The sequence below is a fragment of the Vitis vinifera genome, chromosome 14 (genome assembly GCF_030704535.1).
Source record: "Vitis vinifera cultivar Pinot Noir 40024 chromosome 14, ASM3070453v1".
NCBI lineage: Eukaryota > Viridiplantae > Streptophyta > Magnoliopsida > Vitales > Vitaceae > Vitis > Vitis vinifera.
Window position 1 is genome coordinate 10,160,443 of NC_081818.1, and position 20,647 is coordinate 10,181,089.

Here is a 20,647-nt window from a genome sequence, read left to right on the forward strand (position 1 = left end):
TTAATGAATACCATATTCCTTATGGATGGTATGTTTAAATGTAGAAAATACTTGATGGATTCACCTATATGAGAGTGGAGGTGGGACCGTTTCCTATGAGAACTTAGGTAGGTTCTCTAGAGCTCTCATGAATATCCAAGTAGGGAGCATGGCCTATTTGTGTCAACCCGTTTTGTACAGCTCATAGTGTAGTTGAAAAAACCAATGTGGATAAAAGTCCCTTAAGTTACATAAAGAAACATTGATTCATAAAAATTTATTTTCACCATGTTTTGTGATTCAATACTTATTTGTCCTAAGACTGGTTCATAGCCTTTAGGGACTACTGATGCATTGGATTCTTTTTTCCTCCAAAAAAAAAAAAAATACGTTTACATTCTATGGAGGATTGAAGGAAGAGTGTAAATAATTTCTATTTTTATTTTTGGAAATTATTTTTAATTTATTTTATTTTATTCTATTAGTCTTATATTTTTAGGAACTGTCCTATTAAGAATTTTTTTTTTTTTTTAATTCTATTAGTATTATATTTTTTGGAAGAGTCTTATTGGGATTGTGCTAGTGAAGTCTCATTCCTTTTAAAAGTAGATTCCCCTTCCACTTTGTCTCATCTTCTAATTACAAGTAGATTCTCATTGGGACTGTGTTAGTGGTCTATAAAAGCAGGTCACCCATCTCTCTATATATGAATACCAATTTTTCAGAGAGTTTTTAGGAGAATATTTTCATACATCTATTTGGAGGAATTTTTCCAAAACCCAAGCTATACATATTTTGCTTACAGAGTGCACCCAAGGTAAGATCTGGCTGTTGAATCTTGAAGGTAGACCACTAATGCCCTAGTGCACCAAGTTCATCTTCGAGGAGGATGGATCTATTTCAAGGACAATACTTGTCACACCTCAATCGATAAGTTTTTTATTTTAAGTTTTTTATTTTATTCATTTTGTTTTTTATTTGTATTTTTTGAACTAATCTTCTGTTTTCATACCCTTAAATCCAACAATTTCCTTGTTTAAATATATTAATAGAAATACTCGTTCTAACCCTCATGTTCTCGCTCTTTCTCTCAAGTATTGAATCTCAAAAACTGTCATTTCATTTGATTGTTTATCCTTTGTGTCTAAGGACCGACTGAAGGGATGGTGTATCCACCTTTGAAATATTGCCTACCTTTGAAATTTTGCGTCTGTCAGGCTTACGTGAAAGTGAGCAACCGACAAGATTTTCATTTCCCAAGAGATGAAAAGGTAAAATTAAGTACGATAAGGACTTAGCATTGTCAAATAAGATGATCCCACCAACATCACTTTTTCTGAGCAGGAGTGGGTGAAGTTTCTTAGTCTTCTGCATGCTCGTGCTCTTCTTTTCCTAACCAAATCTTTTGTCGGTGACCCTCTTGGATATGCATTGAAATTGCCTTCCCACTAGAAGCTCTTCCACTACCTTCTTTTATTTTTTAAACTTTTTGTCAAGACTTTGAAACAGCTGCATCTTCTTCAAAGCTTTTGTCAAAGCATGGTTTGAGATCTTGCTCTAAGCACCACCACTCCATTTGCTGGTTATCATGGCTTGACCTCAGCCACAACTCCCTTTTAATTTCTTTTATGTTGGATTACAGGGTGGCAAAGTGGAAGCAAATGACAGTGGATTTTTTCTTTTATTCTCATTATGTTTTTTCCATTTAAAATCCAATGTACTTTTTTTACACGTCAATTTATAAATATATTATCTTTTTAGAAAATAAATAATATGTCAATTGCGATTGAGAAAAGTGTCATTAGTGATATTTTATTTATAAATTTTTAAATTTAAATAAAAATAAATAAATAAAATTTAAGTGGGTCACATTTGCTTTGACAAAATAGTAATAAAGAAAAAAATTACCATGCAAAATAAGATTTTAAAGACAAATAAATAAGCCAATAAGTTAATTGTTGTTTTTTGACTCACATTTGCCGCCCTAAAATTGACCTCTCTCGCGTTGCCCCCTTTGAATCCTATTTCTAGTTCCTCCCCTAGGTGGATTCTAATTGGATACCATGTAAAATTTTCAATTTTGGTAGTTAAATTTGGTCAATTCTAAAAGAAAGAAGGTTAACGTGGAGGTATATAAAGAAACGAAATGGCATCGCTTTTTCTTTTGGTCAATTTTTTTTATTTATTACTATTTTTCTACATGAGATTAAAAAAACATTACTTTTTTGGTCTCAAAAAAAATATAAAAAAAATTAAAAATAAAAAAAACTTAAATTTGTCGGTAATTGCAAAATCATATTCCATCTATAGCTAGCAACAAAATGGAATGGATAGCACGTTTTTCTTATTGGAAATTTCAAAAAAGAAAAGTAAATGGGTTACATAAATAAAGAGTGGTCCCTTTTCTTGCCTCCAAAGCATGGCCCTCCTTCTTTATCGTTAAGGCAAAATTCCCCATATGGCGCATGTTCGCATGTTATTTTTGACCATTGCACCCTAAGGAATATTTGAACCTTTCAAACATACATGCACATATGTCAAAGAGATAGTGTCGTTCACCTCAAATTCAACCCAAAAATCACATTCGAAGACAGCCCCAATAGTCAATCTCTTAGTGATTAACTATCTCAATAATAGGAGAGCGTTTGTCTTCTTAGAAAAAGATGGCTTTGCTTTTGAAAACAACGTAGCTTTTGGACTATCTGCACCAACTTTTTAAAAAACAAAAAATATTTATAGCATTTTTCTTAGGGATTTTATGTGTAAATATTTATGTATAGAGGGATGACCACGTTTTTTTTTATTATTATTTATGACTTCTTTTCTCAGAGTATATATGTATGTGTGTGCATATAGGCATGATGGCATTGAAGTTGGGCATTTGAAGTTGGGATATAGGTTGAAGACAAGGTATCAATTAAGATGGTGAGGACTCCTTGTTGTGAGAGTATGGGACTGAAGAAGGGGTCATGGACTCCTGAGGAAGATCAGATCTTAGTTTCTCACATTCAGCGCCATGGCCACGGCAACTGGCGGGCTCTCCCCAAAGAAGCCGGTGAGTTCATAGTATGTGAATCAATTAAAGTTTTGTTTGAGATTTTGGTAATTAGATGAATTAAGCCCAAGATTACTAATTTCCTTTTATATTTCTACACATAGTCCATGTAAATGATGAGTGGATTTGCTTAGGGAAGGGCTCTCCTTTCATTTACTATCTTTTTCAAATTGATTCATAAGAAAGTTTGATTGAAGATATCCTTCTTGAGAATTAACATACTCTTCACTATGAATTTTTCATGTTGTATGTATGTCCTAATCATATGTTCAATTGTTGGTATATGTTAGGGTTAATGAGATGTGGAAAAAGCTGCAGGCTTCGATGGACGAACTACTTGCGCCCAGATATCAAGCGAGGAAACTTCAGCAAGGAAGAAGAAGAAACCATCATCAAGCTCCATCAACTTCTTGGAAACAGGAGAGTTCTCTTTTTCCAATTTCATTAGTCATTGATCTCATATATGGTTGTATTTTTGTCATATCAACCCTAATTATAAAATCATACTAGTATATAAATATTGCTGGTAATAAGGTTTCATAAAGCTTAATAGAGAGACTTAAAATAGACCATTTGGTGGGGAGGGGAAGAGTAATACTGAGCTAATTAAATTTTAGCAGGGAGGAAGCTTCCCTAGATTTTTTTATCAAACTCTTTCAACACTCCTAAGATAGAGCATGAACACAGATATTATATTGATAAATTCTGTAAAGAAAACAAAATTATTGTACAAGAGAGAAGCAATTAATTGGATGAAAAATATGAAGAATAGAAATTTGTATACCTTAGTTTGGATGAGTGAATTCTAACATGATGTTGTATTCCAGGTGGTCTGCCATAGCAGCTAGGCTACCAGGAAGAACAGACAATGAGATAAAAAATTTCTGGCACTCCCATCTCAAGAAGAGACTGAAACACAAGTTGGCCACCCTAGACACAATTCCCAAATGCAAAATGGGGGATGCAAGAAGATCAAAGACTGCAAATATGCCGATGGACCCGAGAATTGAAAGTCCAGGCCATGCACCAATCTTGCCAACCCAGCTCCTGTCAGCTACCACAGCTGGTTCTGCATTGGAAGCTGATAGTATTAATGGTTCCAGTGCAAATAGCTGCAATGTGAATGATGATTTGGTTTTTTGGTACAACCTCTTCATTAGAAGCGAGAGAGAAACTACCTAGTCTACTGCTTGCAAAATCTACATTATATTTTCATACTGCACTCAGTTTCCACAGTTAGAACAGAAATGCAAGGAGAAGTTGGTTGAGAAAGGACCATCTGTATGTATTATTGTAGAATTTGTGTCAATTGCAGCTGAATGATTTTAATGTAAACAATGCTGCTCGACAAAAAGGACAAAATATTGTTTTATTATTATTATTATTACTGAGGTTATGTTTAGCTCCCGGAAAATTCAAAGGAAAATGTCATAGAGTACATAGAGATGAAAAGTAACAAAAAAGAAAAGAAAGAAAATAGGAATATAGATTTAAAGTCAATAAATTATTTTTATATGTTATTTCAAAATCATTTTACTTGTTTTAATTCTTTTATATAAAAACTTAATAACTTATTGTATTTACTTTACTTTACTAAGAACAATCCATGTTTTAGATATTGTTAAACTATATCTAAATACGTCTTTCACAATAAGAATAGATTTTTAAGTTGTAGTTACTTTTTACAATAAAAGAAACTAGAAAACTCGAAGTACTACACAATTGTTAAATCTTGTAGACGTAATAATTGGCAATGACTTTACTGTGCATTTTGAACATTTTAAAGGTAGCGACAATTATTTAGCTGATTTTTTATCTTTTCTCCAACAATCAATTTAGTCATAGCATAAAATGTGAGGTCAATAAATAAGAATGAAATGAACTAGTATACATATCTTATTATGGAGATTAGACCTCATTTTATAGTTATCTTTTGATGGATCATTTATAGGAGGATAATAAGTGAAGGCATTGGTTATCCGATCCTTTGATTCATACCGTTTACTTTCACTTTTAACTCTTTGGCCATTATATAATTAATGAAGAGTTTTTCCTTAGATAAGGTTGAACCTTGTCTAAGGTGGCCGTCTCTATGGAATAATGATGATCAATGAAGGATTTTCGGTCCTATTGGAAAATGAAGAAAAGTTGAGTAAAGAAAATTTGAGTCAAGAGTAAGAATGTACTTTAAGCATAATCAAATCTCAGCTAATCTAGCCTTATCCGACAAGGATACTGTACCTTATCATAACTAAAGCAAGATCTCTAGTTATCCTAGATTTTTTTATAAAAACTCGAGCATATTTAATTTTCTTGAGAAACTTTGAAACCAAGAAATATTTTCCATTTAATTAGGAAAATTTAGAACACTTTTGCTAATGTGAGGTTGTAACATTACCATTTCCTATCCTAAGTCCTAAGAACTCCATGTATTGTTGGCAGGATTTCTCTTTTCTTTTTTTTTTCATTTTTTATAAAACCAAATATGAGGAAATTATTTTTTTTTAACATTTTTTTATTCATTAATACTCTTGTAACTAGGGATAGAATTAATGTTTCAAAACTATCTAACCATTCTCTCGAACCGTTTTTGAAATTTTCTTGCAATATATGTTTTTCTAATTTTTTTTTAATATTAGTAAAGTAGAAGAAGGGTTTTTCTTTGGGGGAATAATGCAAACATACCCGATCTACAAAATATGGATGAAAAAAGAACCTAAAAAAATAATTATCAATTCATGCATTGGAATAGTGTCCACCTTGCATTATTCCAAAATATTCTTACATGTGTTTTAGTTTTAAAGTAACACTATTTCGGACTTAAAGTAATATTATTTTGGTATTAAAGTAACACTATTTTGAACTAAAAGTATCTTTATTGATTGAACAATGTACCATTCTCATGTGAGTTAGGTTATATATATAAGGGCATTTTGGGGTAATATAAGGTAAGACATTATTACAGTGCATGAAATAAGAATTATTTTCCCTAAAATGTACTCTCCATGAACATGCACTTTTGGGTTCCCTTTTCATCCATATTTTATAAACAAGACATGTTTACAAGAATGAATAATGGAACGAGAATCTCATTCCAATAGTAATTTATTTTAGTGTTAGGTTGCGCATAGTAGTTTCATCCCCATTTTATACTAATTACATAATATTCATTCCTCAATGCCTCTTAGTATTCTCATTTTTCATACTTTTTAAAGTGCGTTTGATAGTGTTTTTAATGGAAGTATTTTCTCTAAAAGTGTTTTTAAGAGAATCACTCATTCAATGTTTCTTCATAAAACACTACAAGTGATTTTTTATATTTTTATAAGCGTATTAAATTTTATCAAATACTTAATTTTTTTTTTCAAAAACGATTTTTAGGCTAAAAACTCTTCATACATTTACTATCAAAAGAACTCTTAGTATTCTTCGTCGAGCAAATAAGTAACAAACATAAAATTTTATTCTTGCTAAATTTCATATTTTATTGTATTTTTTATTAATGGAGAAAATGAAGATTTTGTATTTGGTTACCAAAAGGAGTAAAGGGAAGAAAAAAAAACCAATTTGTATTTATAATTTTAAATTTTCATCTTTTCATTAGTCTTGCCTATAATAAAAAGGGTAATTTTATTAACTATTGAGAAAATAGAAGGAAAGAGATAATTGAATTTTATATTTTACACATATTTGAATAATGGGAAGAAAACTTTTGTTTATTTGCTAAGAAAATTGAGAAAGGAAGAAAAGAAGATTTTCTCTTTTTGTCGCTTTTTTCTTCCTCTTTTTTTCTCTCCTTTTTCAAATTGACGTTTTGTAATACTTTGATTTTGTCAAGAGAGTTAAAAATAAATAAAATTAAAAAAGAATAATGTTTTATACATTCTTGGTTATTTTGATCTATAAGAAAGTTAATATTTATTAAATACTTAATGCAAAAATTGCGTAATAAATTTTAAAACTTACTTAGGTAGTGATTATTTTTTAACTTAATTTTAAATAGAATTTAAAATTAAATTATGTTTAATAGTATTAAATAATAAATTATTTCAATTTTTTAATATTTTATTTATATTAATAATGAAATATTAGAAAATAAAGAAAAATCAATAAGTTACTTTTGCATTAAGAAAAAATTAAATATTTTGATTTTTATTATTTACTCAAAAACGTAAATAATAAATAATAAATCAACAAAAAAAAAACAGATTATCTGAAAGCTAAAAACAAATTATGTTTAGCAAAAATTTAACGAAAAACAAACTATTTAAAATCTAAAAACAAAATTTTTTTTAACAAAAAAAAAGTTAAAAAGGCAAAAACAAAACAAACAAACAATACCTTACTTTTAATTTTATTTTTATAAATATCTAAAATCAAAAGTGAAATACTTCTAATTTCATTAAAAGTGAAAAAAAAAAAAAAAAAAACCTACTTGCTTTTAATTTTATTTTTATAAATATCATAAACCAAAAGTGAACAAAAAAAACAAGGTAATCCTTTTGTTTTAATGTTTATAAACAAAAAATAACAAAAAGTGAGATGCAATATCAAAAATCAAAAGTTTAAAAAAAAAAAAGAAAGGGGTGGGGGTAATCCCCTTTTTTCTCTCTTATTGTATACAAAAAATAAATAAAAACAAACAGTGAGATGCAAGAAAAGAGGCGGTATAAAATCCAATAAGAGAGAAATTGCGTTCACGATGGGACTCGAACCCACAATCTCCCGCTCCGGAGGCGAGCGCCTTATCCATTAGGCCACGCGAACCACTTCCCTATCTGGTAATAATCTAAAAAGTAAACTATTCATTATTTACCCTTCTTGTCTTTTGCAAATTGCAACCTGCCTCGTTATATTTTTTTAATTTTTTTTAATCATTTTAAACACCACGAGAAAAAGAGTCTGGCCTATATATGTTCCTATACATCAACATGGGTAATGCTAGGGTATAGAATTCTCCTTTTTGGTACCATACCCCACAAAAATGGATCGATAGCAATAGGGCACACGTGAAGGTTAGGTGAATAAAAAAATAATTCCTAGGTTATTTGAAGAATAAAAAAACAGGAAAACTATATTCAATTTATGGGTTATAAATATTTCAAATCAATGAAAGTAGATGGTAATGTACATTTATTTTTTTAATTTCTTGGTTAACACATTATCTTATCATAATATAATTATTTAATATTTTAAATCGAATTAACATCATCTGCATATAAGTTTTATATTATCATTTGAGCATAATGTTTTATAATGAATTATTATATCATGATGTTTAAGATTAAATTGTGACACTTTTGGTTATATATCATATAATAATAATGCAAGGGCTAAATTTTAATTCAAAATTGACACACTAAATTAAGTCAAATCGATATTAAGAATGCGTTTGATAGTGATTTTAGAAAGTATTTTTAATTTTTCTAATTATTGAAAGATAAAAATTTTCAAATATTAGAAAAACTGAAAACATTTTCTAAAATTATTATTAAACACACTTTACATTATATTGATTTTGATTAATAATTAAATCAATTCTAATTTAACTAGAAACATCAACTTGGTTTGGTTCTTAAGTTGATTAAGACATGATTAAAACCAAACTATGCTCACCCTAATAAAATTTACTTGCCACCCCTAAAATCATTTTCGTTTATCTTATGGTTTGCATGTATTAGAAAGGTAGAACAAGGTGACATAATACGTGAACCTATCCCATATTCAAAAATAAAATCCCAAACCTAACCTTGTCTCCCCCAAACTTACCCTCTTATGGATATAGTTCTATATATACGTATATATGGTAGAGCCAGCAAATGGCTTGAAGGGAGGCAACATCTAACTCTTTATGACGAGGGTAAAAAATGTTTTAAATAAACATAAAAAACATTTATAATCTAACAATAACAAAGAAATTTTCTTTTTATGTCTGAGAAGAAGTTTAAATCCCTTAGAATAAATTTTTAAATATATATACTATATTTAAACTTTAATTACTTTAATTATTAAACAATCAAATTAAATTTAACAATTAAATCTAAGATACCTTAACATTTATAATTTTATTCACTTATAATTAAGAACTAAAGTTTTCAATATTAATTTTGAGTTTTATCCAACTCCACCTTAGTTTTTATTTTTGTTTTCGTCTTTGATTATATTTTGTAACCAATTTTTATTATTATTTAACTATAAATAACAGATTTTTAAATTGTAATTGTTCATCAACAGTAAGATGATTAAAAACTAACTAAAAATGTAAGTAGATAAAAAAAATAAAAAGAAATTTAAAAAAAAATGTAAAAACAAAATATTGGTTTTGCATTACAAAAAAACAATGTGAAAATCCAATGTTCTATCAATAATTTCATGCCTATAAACATAACAAAATATGTATAGAAAATCATTTTTTTTTTATTTGTAATGATACATTCTCAATCGTATAGATATTGTTCACTATGCCTTGTGGTGCCAAAAACTTTTTCCTCTATTTGATGTAAGATACCATAATCATTTTCTATGTAGACATCCTCGTTGTTATGTCCTATAGGATTACAAGGTCAAACAAATTTCCATAATTCCTATATGATGTAAGATACCACAACCACCACCCTTCCTCTCCCACAAACAAACTTTCATACCCCTTCTCTAATGTGAGATACCACAATCACTCCTAATGCGGACACAACGAGAATATTGTGTCTTATAAAATTATAGGGTCAAATAAACTTTCATATTAAGTCAATGATCAACTTTGATATCATTTGTAATAACCTATTCATAATTGTGTAGATATTGTCTTGGGCCTAATAGACCTTCATAATGTTTACATGGTTAAGATGAACTCATACATATATAGCGTCAGTAACTTTTTCCTCTATTAGATATGGGGATACCATATTATAGTTTTGTTTTTTTCCTTACCTAATTCTTTGATTTATTTTATTAAAGTCAAATAAAATGTGAAAATTTAGTAGAGTTGTATTTGACAATTTACTAAACCTTGTAAAATATATATGAATTCTTTTAATTCAATTTTAATATAAAGAGATATGTACTTGACAAGAAATAGTGAATTGTTAAGATTATATTATGACATTAAGTTTGGTTTGTATGTTGTTAATTTTGTTCCAAGTTATTTTTGGCTTTATAAATATTTTTAAATACTGATTTACTCTCCATTGAAGATCAATGGTTGTTGGTCATCCAATCAGAAAGTCACAAGTATATCTAAAAGGTTTGACTTGTGGCAAACTAAACTCGAAAAGGTATAAAAAGAAATAGTATTCTTTTTTTGGAATTAAATTGATTTTTATTAAACTTTGTTAAAAAAGAAAAAAGCATGATCGCTTGAACGGGGAACAACGCTCAAGCGTTGAGATCGCTCGAGCGAGGAACAATGCTTAAGCGTTGGGACCGCTCAAGCACTACCTGAGGCGCTTAAGCGAGGGTCAAGTGCGCTCAAGTGTTCTTGCCAATTTTGCCAAAGATAAACACAATATTTTCGGAGATTTCATGCAAATTCTATTTGGAAACCTTACTCTCTTCAACCTTTGAGCCTATATATACCCCATCATAACCTTTCTAGGGTGAAGGAGATTTTTATTATTATTATTATTATTATGATTGAGAGAGAGTCTCCTTGAAAGAAAGCCTAACAAGTCACACCATTCTCAATCTCTCATCTGAAGTATTCATTCGAGAATCTAGGGTTGAAGACCTCCATCCCTTCAATGAAGTTGAAGAGTATTCATTAGAGCAATTGGAGGTTACTATATCACAAATGTGAATCAAGTTATAAGTATTGGGGAGCAAACTGGTTAGATAAATTTGTGTAACTTGATCCCATATAGTGGATTTAGATTAGCAGTCTTAGATCTCATGAATTTTTATCTCCATAGTTAGTGTGATGGTTTTCTACGTGAAAATATCTATGTTCATTGTTATATCTTTGATTATCTTGAGTTTCTTTTTATTATATTGATTGATTAGATATTCTATTTATCTTTATTATCTCGTAGGGTAAAAATTAGGCATAATAAATAATCTTTATTTTATAATTTTTTTATTACACTTATTCACCACATTTGGGTGTTACCCTATTGGACTTTAGTTTTTTAGATTATATATTTTTTTCCTTATTCCATGTGGGGAAACACAATGCTAACAATTCAAACTCGATAATATATATATATACACGAAGGTACTAAAGTGGTACTATTGAACAATAGATCCAAGTCATTAAAAAATTTATGGTGAGATATAGGTCATTGAAATGAATGAGACCAAAGCATAATGATACAAATAAATAGGATTAAGGTATAAACAAACAAAAAAATACGTACTTAACACAATCTGATTGGTGATGCATTTTTTGTAGGTATTGAAAAAGTACCTTCATATTTTAATCACGACTTTTACTTAAGTTCAAAGAATGTTTGATATGGGAGAATGAGGAATGGAAATGAATATTTTATTTTCATTTTTATCCCCTCTAGAATATGAATGAATTTGGTAATTCTAATTCTTGTGTTTGGATGCATATAAGAATGAAATGTTAGAACCATAATTTGTTTCCATTTCAATGTTAACTAAAATGGGAATGAAAAAGAAAAAAAAAAAAGAAACAATTTGTCAATAATATCTATACATATGATTTTAAATAATTTTTTTGTTTTTATTTTTATTTTTAAAAACAAATCTCACATTGCACAAAGTTTAAATCATTTTAAAACATCTCAATAATCTCACATTGTACAAAGTTTGGAATAATTTTTTATTTTTGTTTAAAAAAATCATTGAGAGTTTTTGTTTTTGTTTTTTTTTTTTTTTTTGCTAAATAAAAAATGTAATAGTTTTATTCTCCATGATCACCCAAAACTGAGACTGAATATATATGTATCAAGCATTCAATTCATGTCTTATTTCCAGATAGGTAACGAACGAACCTGAGTCAATTTTGTTTTTGTTGAAGAGGTATGGATCTTCTAAGGCTGTAGAGGGTTATCCACCTTTCTATAATCTCTCTAACGATGGGAGCGAGAGAGAACGGGTTCTATTCTTATTCAAAAAATGCGATATCAAGAACAAACACTTAGCCTTATATTTATACCCTCAATGCCTTAAAGACTATGCCCTTTAAACCATTGGGCCTTGCGAGTCTTAGGCCCATCATCCAAGACCTGTTATGACACTAGTCTCTACACATAAGGTGGCCCATACTCTAGAAAACCGATACAAAACAAATACAATAAATGCGAATAGCTTAATCATGAACTATGTTGCATATATGCGCGTCCATATTTTAACAAAAAAAAAAAAAAACCTATTTGAATGTGTGATTTAAAAACAAAATTATTTTTAAAAGTATTTAAAATAATTTTTAAAAACAAATTAAAATAGAGAACTATTCTTTTGATTTTTTTTTTCATTAAAAAAATGAATTTCAAATTAAGTGATACTTTGTATTGAATTTATTAATAATTTTTACAAATAATTTAAAACTAAAAAAATATACATAATTGTTATAATTGTAGTAATGAATGCCACCACATTAATGTTAATTAAGTATTATTTATGATTTCCATTAATACTCATTAATGGAAACCACTAATGTTATTTATGAGTTTCATTAATATTCATTAATGGGGATATTAATGGAAGCCATTTGGAAGGCCTATGAAAGGGTTTCCCGTCTCCTGTAATATACATCCCGAGAAAAAGAAAGAAAAGTTCTTCCTCTCATTCTCTCTCTCTTTCTTTTATTTTCTCAACTCTCTTCTCTGATTTATTCTTCCCTATTATATATCAAAGTAAGATATATTTCATTTCTACTACTTTGATTTGCATTGTATTTGTCCTTGTTTTACAACACGTTATTAGCATGAATTGCTCTGAAGGTAATTCTCATATCTTAAACTTGAAGTTATTTATATAGAATAAAATTTTACATATATTATTGTTGATTTGTTTTGTTACATATTCTTAAAAGTTATAAACAAATTATTTGATTTTGTTTATAATCAAAGTTATACCAATACTATCAATTTATTATAATTGATTCTAATAATATTGTTTTGTCATATATTTGAAATTATTTGACAATGTCGAATCTCACAAAACTCAAATTTGTGGCACTGGACATTTTGAGAAAGAACTCTCTATCTTGGATCCTTAATGTTGAAATACATCTTGATGCAATAATCTTGGAGCTATGATCAAAGAAAGGAATCAAGCATCCCTGCAAGATCGCACAAAAACACTGATTTTCCTTCGTCATCATCTCCATGAAGGTTTTTTTTTTTTTTTTAAAAAAAAAAAAAAGAGCTTTTGATGAAAAACCACTAGCTCATCCAACTAGATTTGAATCATTACCTGAAGTGAATGCAATATAGTCCCAAACTCGTGGACGTGGATGAGAACGTGGTTGTGGTCATGGAAGAAATCCTCGATACCATGGTTCTTATAATAATAATTCTCAAAAAATGAAAGCCTCATTGCACCACCAAAAGTGGAACAATACGAAATGGAACAATACTGAAGCAAAACAAGAAAATGGAAAGCGTTTACAAGATAAACCTCCTAAGAACCATGAGAATAATTGTTATAGATGTAGTATGAAGGGGCATTGGTCACGTACTTGTCGTGCGCCCAAACATTTAGTCGACCTTTACCAAACATCAATAAAAACAAAAGGAAATGAGATAGAGATGAACTTTACCAATAGTGATGGATTGGACCTAACCTACTATGACATTGATTTATTTGGAGGTCCCAATGAAAAAACAGACCATTTGCTAAATGATAAAAAATTAACATTGATTTATGTTACTTTATATATGAAATGATATATTATTATGTTTTATATTTACATTTGATTTTCTTTTGTTATTTACATTATGCCTTGTTTTTTAGTTATATCTAAAATCCATGTGTTATTTGGTCTCAAGATGAATGAGGATGATGTATGTCTCGCAGACTGTGCAACCACGCACACGATTCTTCAAGATAAAAGATATTTCCTTGAATTGACATTAATAAAAGCTAATGTAAGTAACATATATGGTACTACAAACTTAGTTGAAGGCTCTGGAAGAGCAAACATAACGTTGTCAAATGGAACTAGATTCCATATAAATGACGCTTTATATTCTAGCAAATCCAGAAGAAATTTGCTCAGTTTTAAAGATATCCGTAGAAATGGATATCATATTGAAACTATGAATGAAGATAATGTAGAATATCTTTACATTACTTCCATTATATCTGGCTAGAAGCTTATAATGGAAAAACTCTCGGCTTTCTCCTCTGGGTTGTATCATACAACTATAAAGCCTATTGAATCATATGTTGTCGTGAACCAGAAGTTCAATGACCCAAAAGTTTTTGTCATTTGGCATGACAGACTAGGTCACCCAGGGTCTTCAATGATGCGTCGAATAATCGAACACTCACATGGGCATCCACTAAAGAACCAGAAGATTCTTTCGCCCAATGAATACTCATGTGCTGCCTGCTTACAAGGTAAATTGATAATCAGACCATCTTTTACTAAAGTCATATCTGAGTCACCAATCTTTTTAGAAAGAATACATGGGGACATATGTGGGCCTATCCATCCACCATGTGGACCATTCCGTTATTTTATGATCTTAATAGATGCTTCTACTAGGTGGTCACATGTTTGTCTCCTTTCTACACGTAACGTTGCCTTTGCTCGACTCCTTGCACAAATAATCAGATTACGAGCACAATTTCCAGATTATCCAATTAAGACAATACGTCTTGATAATGTTGGCGAATTTACTTCTCAAACATTCATTGACTATTGCATGTTAGTATAAATAAATATTGAGCATCCTGTTGCTCATACTCATACCCAAAATGGTTTAGCAGAATCCTTCATCAAACGTCTCCAATTAATAGCTCGACCATTACTAATGAAAACCAAATTACCTACTTCCGCCTGGGGACATGCTATTATGCATACTGCAGTTTTAGTCCGTATTCGACCTACAACTTACCATGAATACTCCCCTTCACAATTTGTGCTTGGAAAACAACCAAATATCTCTCACTTACAAATCTTTGGTTGTGCAGTATATGTACCAATTGCACCTACACAACGCACTAAAATGGGTCCCCAACGAAGACTTGGGATTTATGTAGGTTTTGATTGTCCATCTATCATAAGATATCTTGAACCTTTAACAGGCAATGTTTTTACAGCCCGCTTTGCGGATTGTCATTTTAATGAGAGTGTTTTCCAGTCATTAGGGGGAGAAAAATCGATTCCTGAAGAACGACGAGAAATTAGTTGGAAGGCATCTACTATAACCCATCTTGATCCTCATACAAATCAATGTGAACTAGAAGTTCAAAGGATCATTCATTTGCAAAATCTTGCAAATCAATTACCAAATGCATTCATTGATACAAAGAAAGTGACAAAGTCACATATCTCGGCTACAAATACTACAACACTAATTGATGTCCCTGTAGGACAGTTAACAAATGAATCTAAGATACGCTTGAAGCGTGGTAGACCTGTCAACTCAAAGGATGTAACTCATCGGAAGAGGAAAACCCAAGAAAAACTTGGCACTTTAGAAGATGTCATCAAAATGACTGATCAGTTTAAAATTAATAAATCTATAGCCCTAGAAGAGGTACAAATAATGCAGAAAGCCCCTAAAGAGACATATATTGAACAAGAAGCCCCCGAAGAGGCACATGTTGAACAAGAAGCCCTTAAAGAGGCACATGTACCTGAAAATTGTGAGATCTCAGTAAGTTATGTACACATGGGAGAAAAATGGGATCGAAATAATATTGTTATTAACAATATTTTTGCTTTCCAAGTGGCCTCTGAAGTCATAAGAAATTATGAAGATCCCGAACCACGAAATGTGGAAGAATGTCGACATAGAAATGATTGGCCAAAATGGAAAGAAGCTATACATGCAGAATTAAACTCATTAACAAAACGAGAAGTTTTTGGACCTGTAGTCCAAACACCTGAAGATGTAAAGCCTGTTGGGTGCAAATGGGTATTTGTACGAAAGCGCAATGAGAATAATGAGATCATAAGATATAAAGCGCAATTAGTAGCACAAGGTTTCTCGTAGAGACCTGGTATTGACTACGAGGAAACATATTCTCCCGTCATGGACGCAATCACATTTCGTTTCTTAATTAGTTTGGCAGTCTCAGAAAGACTGGATATACGTCTCATGGATGTTATTACAACATATTTATACGGATCCATGGATAATGATATATATATATGAAAATCCCTGAATGATTTAAATTGCCTGAAGCAAATAATACAAAGCCTCGTAGCATGTACTCAATCAAGTTACAACGATCCTAGTATGGATTAAAGTAATCTGGACGCATGTGGTACAATCGCCTTAGCGAATACTTGCTAAAAGAAGGGTATGTGAATAACCCTATATGCCCATGCATCTTCATTAAATCAGAAATGGGATTTGCAATTATTATAGTGTATGTTGATGACTTAAATCTTGTTGGAACTCTTGAAGAGCTCACAAGAACAACAAATTACTTGAAAAAGGAATTTGAGACGAAAGATCTTGGAAAAACAAAATCTTGTCTCGGCCTGCAGATCGAGCATTTTCCAAATGGAGTTTTAGTACATCAATCAACATTCATTAAGAAAGTTTTGAAATGTTTTTATATGGATAAAGCGCATCATTTAAGTTCTCCAATGGTTGTCCGATCACTTGATGTGAAAAATGACCTATTTCGTCCTTACGAAAAGGATGAAGAGTTACTTGGTCCTGAAGTACCATATCTTAGTGTTATTGGTGCACTTATGTATCTTGCCAATTGTACACGTCCAGACATTGCTTTTTCTGTCAATTTATTAGCAAGATACAGTTCCGCTCTAACTCGAAGACATTGAAATGGTATCAAACATATATTGTGTTATCTTCGCGGAACTACTAATATGGGTTTATTTTACTTAAGGGAATCAAAGTAACAATTGCTTGGATATGCAGATGCAGGATATTTTTCAGATCCACATAAAGGTAGGTCATAAATAAGATATGTGTTTAATTGCAATGGTACTGCTATTTCATGGAGATCTGTCAAACAAACAATGGTGGTAACATCATCAAATCATTCAGAAATATTGGCAATTCATGAAGCAAGTCGTGAATGTATATGGCTAAGATCTATGATCCAGCATATTCGGGAATCATGTGGACTCTCCTCTATCAAAGGTGACCCGACAATATTATTTGAAGATAATGTTGCATGCATTGCACAAATAGCAGAGGGTTATATTAAAGGAGATAGAACTAAACACATTTCACCAAAATTCTTTTATACACATGAACTCCAGAAGAGTGGTGAAATTGATGTGCAACAAATACGGTCAAGTGATAATCTAGCAGATTTATTCACAAAATCATTGTCAACCTCAACATTCAAGAAGTTAATATACAGGATTGGAATGCGTCAATTCAAGGATATCGACATGAGGGGGAGTATACTTGTAAAAGGGTGTTAGTGTACTGTACTCTTTTTTCCTTCGTCCAGGTTTTGTCCTACTGGGTTTTACTGGCAAGGTTTTTAATGAGGCAATCCTAATATACCAAGAAAAGAATATTGTACTCTTTTTTCTTCGCTGGGTTTTTCCTATAGGGTTTTTTACTAGCAAGGTTTTAATGAGGCATATTCTTTCAATGTGGTGGACATCTAAGGGGGAATGTTATAATTGTAGTAATGAATACCACCACATTAATGTTAATTAAGTATTATTTATGATTTCCATTAATACTCATTAATGGAAACCATTAATGTTATTTATGAGTTTCATTAATATTCATTAATGGGGATATTAATGGAAGCCATTTGGAAAACTTATAAAAGAGCTTCCCGTCTCCTGTAATATACATCCCGAGAAAAAGAAAGAAAAGTTTTTCCTCTCATTCTCTCTCTCTTTCTTTCATTTTATTAATTCTCTTCTCTGATTTATTCTTCCCTATTATATATCAAAGTAAGATATATTTCATTTCTACTACTTTGATTTGCATTGTATTTGTCCTTGTTTTACAACAATAATGACTATAAAAAATAATAGACATAATTAATGCTTTAAAATTCTTTAATAAATCTTGTAATTTTTAAGAATAATTTGAAATTTAAAAATCATTAATTAATTATAAATTAAATAAAATAATTTAGAATGTCATCTTCCTAATTGAAAAATAAATATATGCATATAATAAAAAATTTACTTATTTATACCTTAAAAATTAAATTTATTTTTATATATATATATTTAAAATATAATAGTATTAGTAATTATTAATTTTGAATAATTAATCTTTATTTTTTAAAAAATAAATTAATTATGCTTTTATATGATGTTAATATCCATATTTTTGTAATATTTATAAAATCATATAAATAACATTACAAATTATTTATTTTGAATTTATTTGCAATTAAAAATTGTTTTTATTTTTAATAAGACGTGAATTAAATTTAGTTTACATTATATAAATTGAATTTATAATTTATGGTTTTTATAAAATCAAAATAAATAAAAAATTATTTTTAAAAACAACTTCTGTAAAAAAAAAAAAAAAAAAAAAGTCTTTGAGTTTGTTTGGTAACTATTTTAAAAAAGAATGAAAAATTAGTTTTTGAGAATAGTTCTTGAAAATTGTTTTATTATTTTGTAAAACAAAAGTCTATTTGGAAAATTAAAATGTTTTTAACTTGATTTTAATATTTTTAAATATGTTTTAAAAATAATATTTATATCTAGTGTTTTATTTTAATCATTTTATATGTTTTTTATAATTATTTCTTAAAATAGATCTTAGAAAACAGGTAAAAATAACAAAAAATAACTAAAAAATATTATTTAAAAAAACCATGTTCTCTATTATAAAAAAAATAAAAAACAATTTTTGGTTGCGAAACATATTTTTTGTTATGAAGAACAAAAAAATTGTTCTAAAAAACAATTCTCAAACAAACTCTTACTTTTTTAATTTTTGAAAAGTATTTTTATAAAGAAATATTTGGTTTAAAGGGATGAAATGATCCTAAAATTGGAAATCTAAGGACCTATTTTGAAGAACTGTTTTCTGTTATTGAAAACAAAAAACACAAAAAACTTGTTTGGGGAAGGGGGTGTGTTTTTGTTTTTTGTGTTACCAAAAACCACTTTTTTTTAGAACAATAAAAAGATGTTTTTATTGTTTTTTCATTATTCAAATAATAGATTGTTTTTCGTATTTTCTCTTCTTTCTTTTTGTGTTTTCTTAGCTGTTTTTTGTGTTTTCACAAAAGTGAGCTCCACCCAACCACCACACCCTTATCCACAAATCATTTCTTCTTCCTTAAATTATTGAAATTAATATACTTACACATGGTGACAAAGTCATCATTTGTTTAAAAAAAGTTATAACTAGTGTAAAAATTTCAAAATGGAATAATTTTTTTTTAATTTAAATGAATTGTGCATATGAAAATTATTTATATATTTATAATATCAAGTTAATGGAAGAAAACACTTTATTAATTAAAAAAAATAACTTTCAAACATGTTTTTTGTTTTACTTATTTTTAAAAACTTTTTTATTAACTCAACAAAACATTTTTTTTAGAACAAAAACTATTTTCCAGAATTCAGTTCCTAAATATAATTTTTTTTTTTTCTAAAAACACAAAAAACTGTTCTTAAAAATTGTTCTCAGAAACTGTTTTACAGAACAGTTTTAAAAAACAACAATCAAACAAGCCCTAACCCTTTTCATGTTTTTTCTGGAAAAATAACTCATTTTTGACATAAATGTCTTTTTCTATTTCAAGTATATATATATATATATATATATTTACAAAAAAATAATGAAGACATTTTTATTCAAATGATGCCAAAAAAAGATGAGAGATTAAATTTCAAAAATTAGGTTTTGAGAGACCCTTTTAATCAAATAACCCTTTTAAAAATAACTTTTATTAAAGAATCAAATTACATCGTAATTGAGATGAATTAAAATATCACTTAAAACTAATATTTCATTTCCATTGAAATCACTTTTAATTGTATTTCTCATTCTCACTCCTCATTCCGGACATATCAAACACCCTTAATTATTGTATTTCTCATTCTCACATCTCTTTTGCACATTGTAACATTATTACTTAAATAAATTATTGTATTTCTCATTCTCACATCTCTTTTGCACATTGTAACATATTACTTAAATAAAAATAAATGTATTGTAACTTTTAGGGGTTCATTGGTTCAATTATTTTGAAATATTTGGTTAAAATGGATGAAATAATTTTAAAATTGTGAATCTAACTCTTCTTATATATATATATTTTAAAGTAACATATTTTTAACATAAAATGCCCTTTAAAAACAGTTGTTTTTATTAAAAAAATAATAATAAGAACATTTTTGCTCAAATAAGATTAAAAAAAGGGTAAAAGTTCAAATTTCAAAAATTGGGTTTTTAAAAACCCTTTCAATTAAATAACCCTATTATTTTCCTTAAATTTAATCTTAACACGAGCTAAAATATTGAAATAATTTGTTAAAATGGATGAAATACACTT

At 29.0% G+C, this 20,647-nt stretch overlaps 2 protein-coding genes and 1 non-coding gene across 3 annotated transcripts; 2 read left to right on the forward strand and 1 right to left on the reverse strand.

The window, feature by feature from the left end:
* The first annotated feature begins 2,787 nt into the window (after positions 1–2,787).
* LOC100251790 (transcription factor MYB4) lies at positions 2,788–4,436 on the forward strand. The gene is made up of 2 exons (XM_059742831.1): positions 2,788–3,034; positions 3,325–4,436. The coding sequence occupies exons 1-2, from the start codon at positions 2,902–2,904 to the stop codon at positions 3,480–3,482; spliced, it is 291 nt and encodes a 96-aa protein (XP_059598814.1). The 5' UTR covers positions 2,788–2,901; the 3' UTR covers positions 3,483–4,436.
* Positions 3,845–4,357, forward strand: LOC132255062 (transcription factor MYB30-like). Its single transcript, XM_059742695.1, has 2 exons — positions 3,845–4,168; positions 4,262–4,357. The coding sequence occupies exons 1-2, from the start codon at positions 3,845–3,847 to the stop codon at positions 4,355–4,357; spliced, it is 420 nt and encodes a 139-aa protein (XP_059598678.1).
* Positions 4,437–7,728: 3,292 nt separating the features above from the next.
* TRNAR-CCG (transfer RNA arginine (anticodon CCG)) lies at positions 7,729–7,801 on the reverse strand. The gene has a single exon. It is a non-coding gene; the product is annotated as a tRNA-Arg (tRNA).
* Positions 7,802–20,647: the final 12,846 nt, after the last annotated feature.

Excerpts from the sequence above, each read along its gene's own strand:
- LOC132255062 (XM_059742695.1), top strand. The coding sequence starts at position 3,845 with ATGATGTTGTATTCCAGGTGGTCTGCCATAGCAGCTAGGCTACCAGGA. Across the intron at positions 4,169-4,261 it reads GCAATGTGAATGATGATTTG|TTTCCACAGTTAGAACAGAA; the intron begins GTTTTTTGGTAC and ends TACTGCACTCAG.
- LOC100251790 (XM_059742831.1), top strand. The coding sequence starts at position 2,902 with ATGGTGAGGACTCCTTGTTGTGAGAGTATGGGACTGAAGAAGGGGTCA. Across the intron at positions 3,035-3,324 it reads GGCTCTCCCCAAAGAAGCCG|GGTTAATGAGATGTGGAAAA; the intron begins GTGAGTTCATAG and ends GGTATATGTTAG.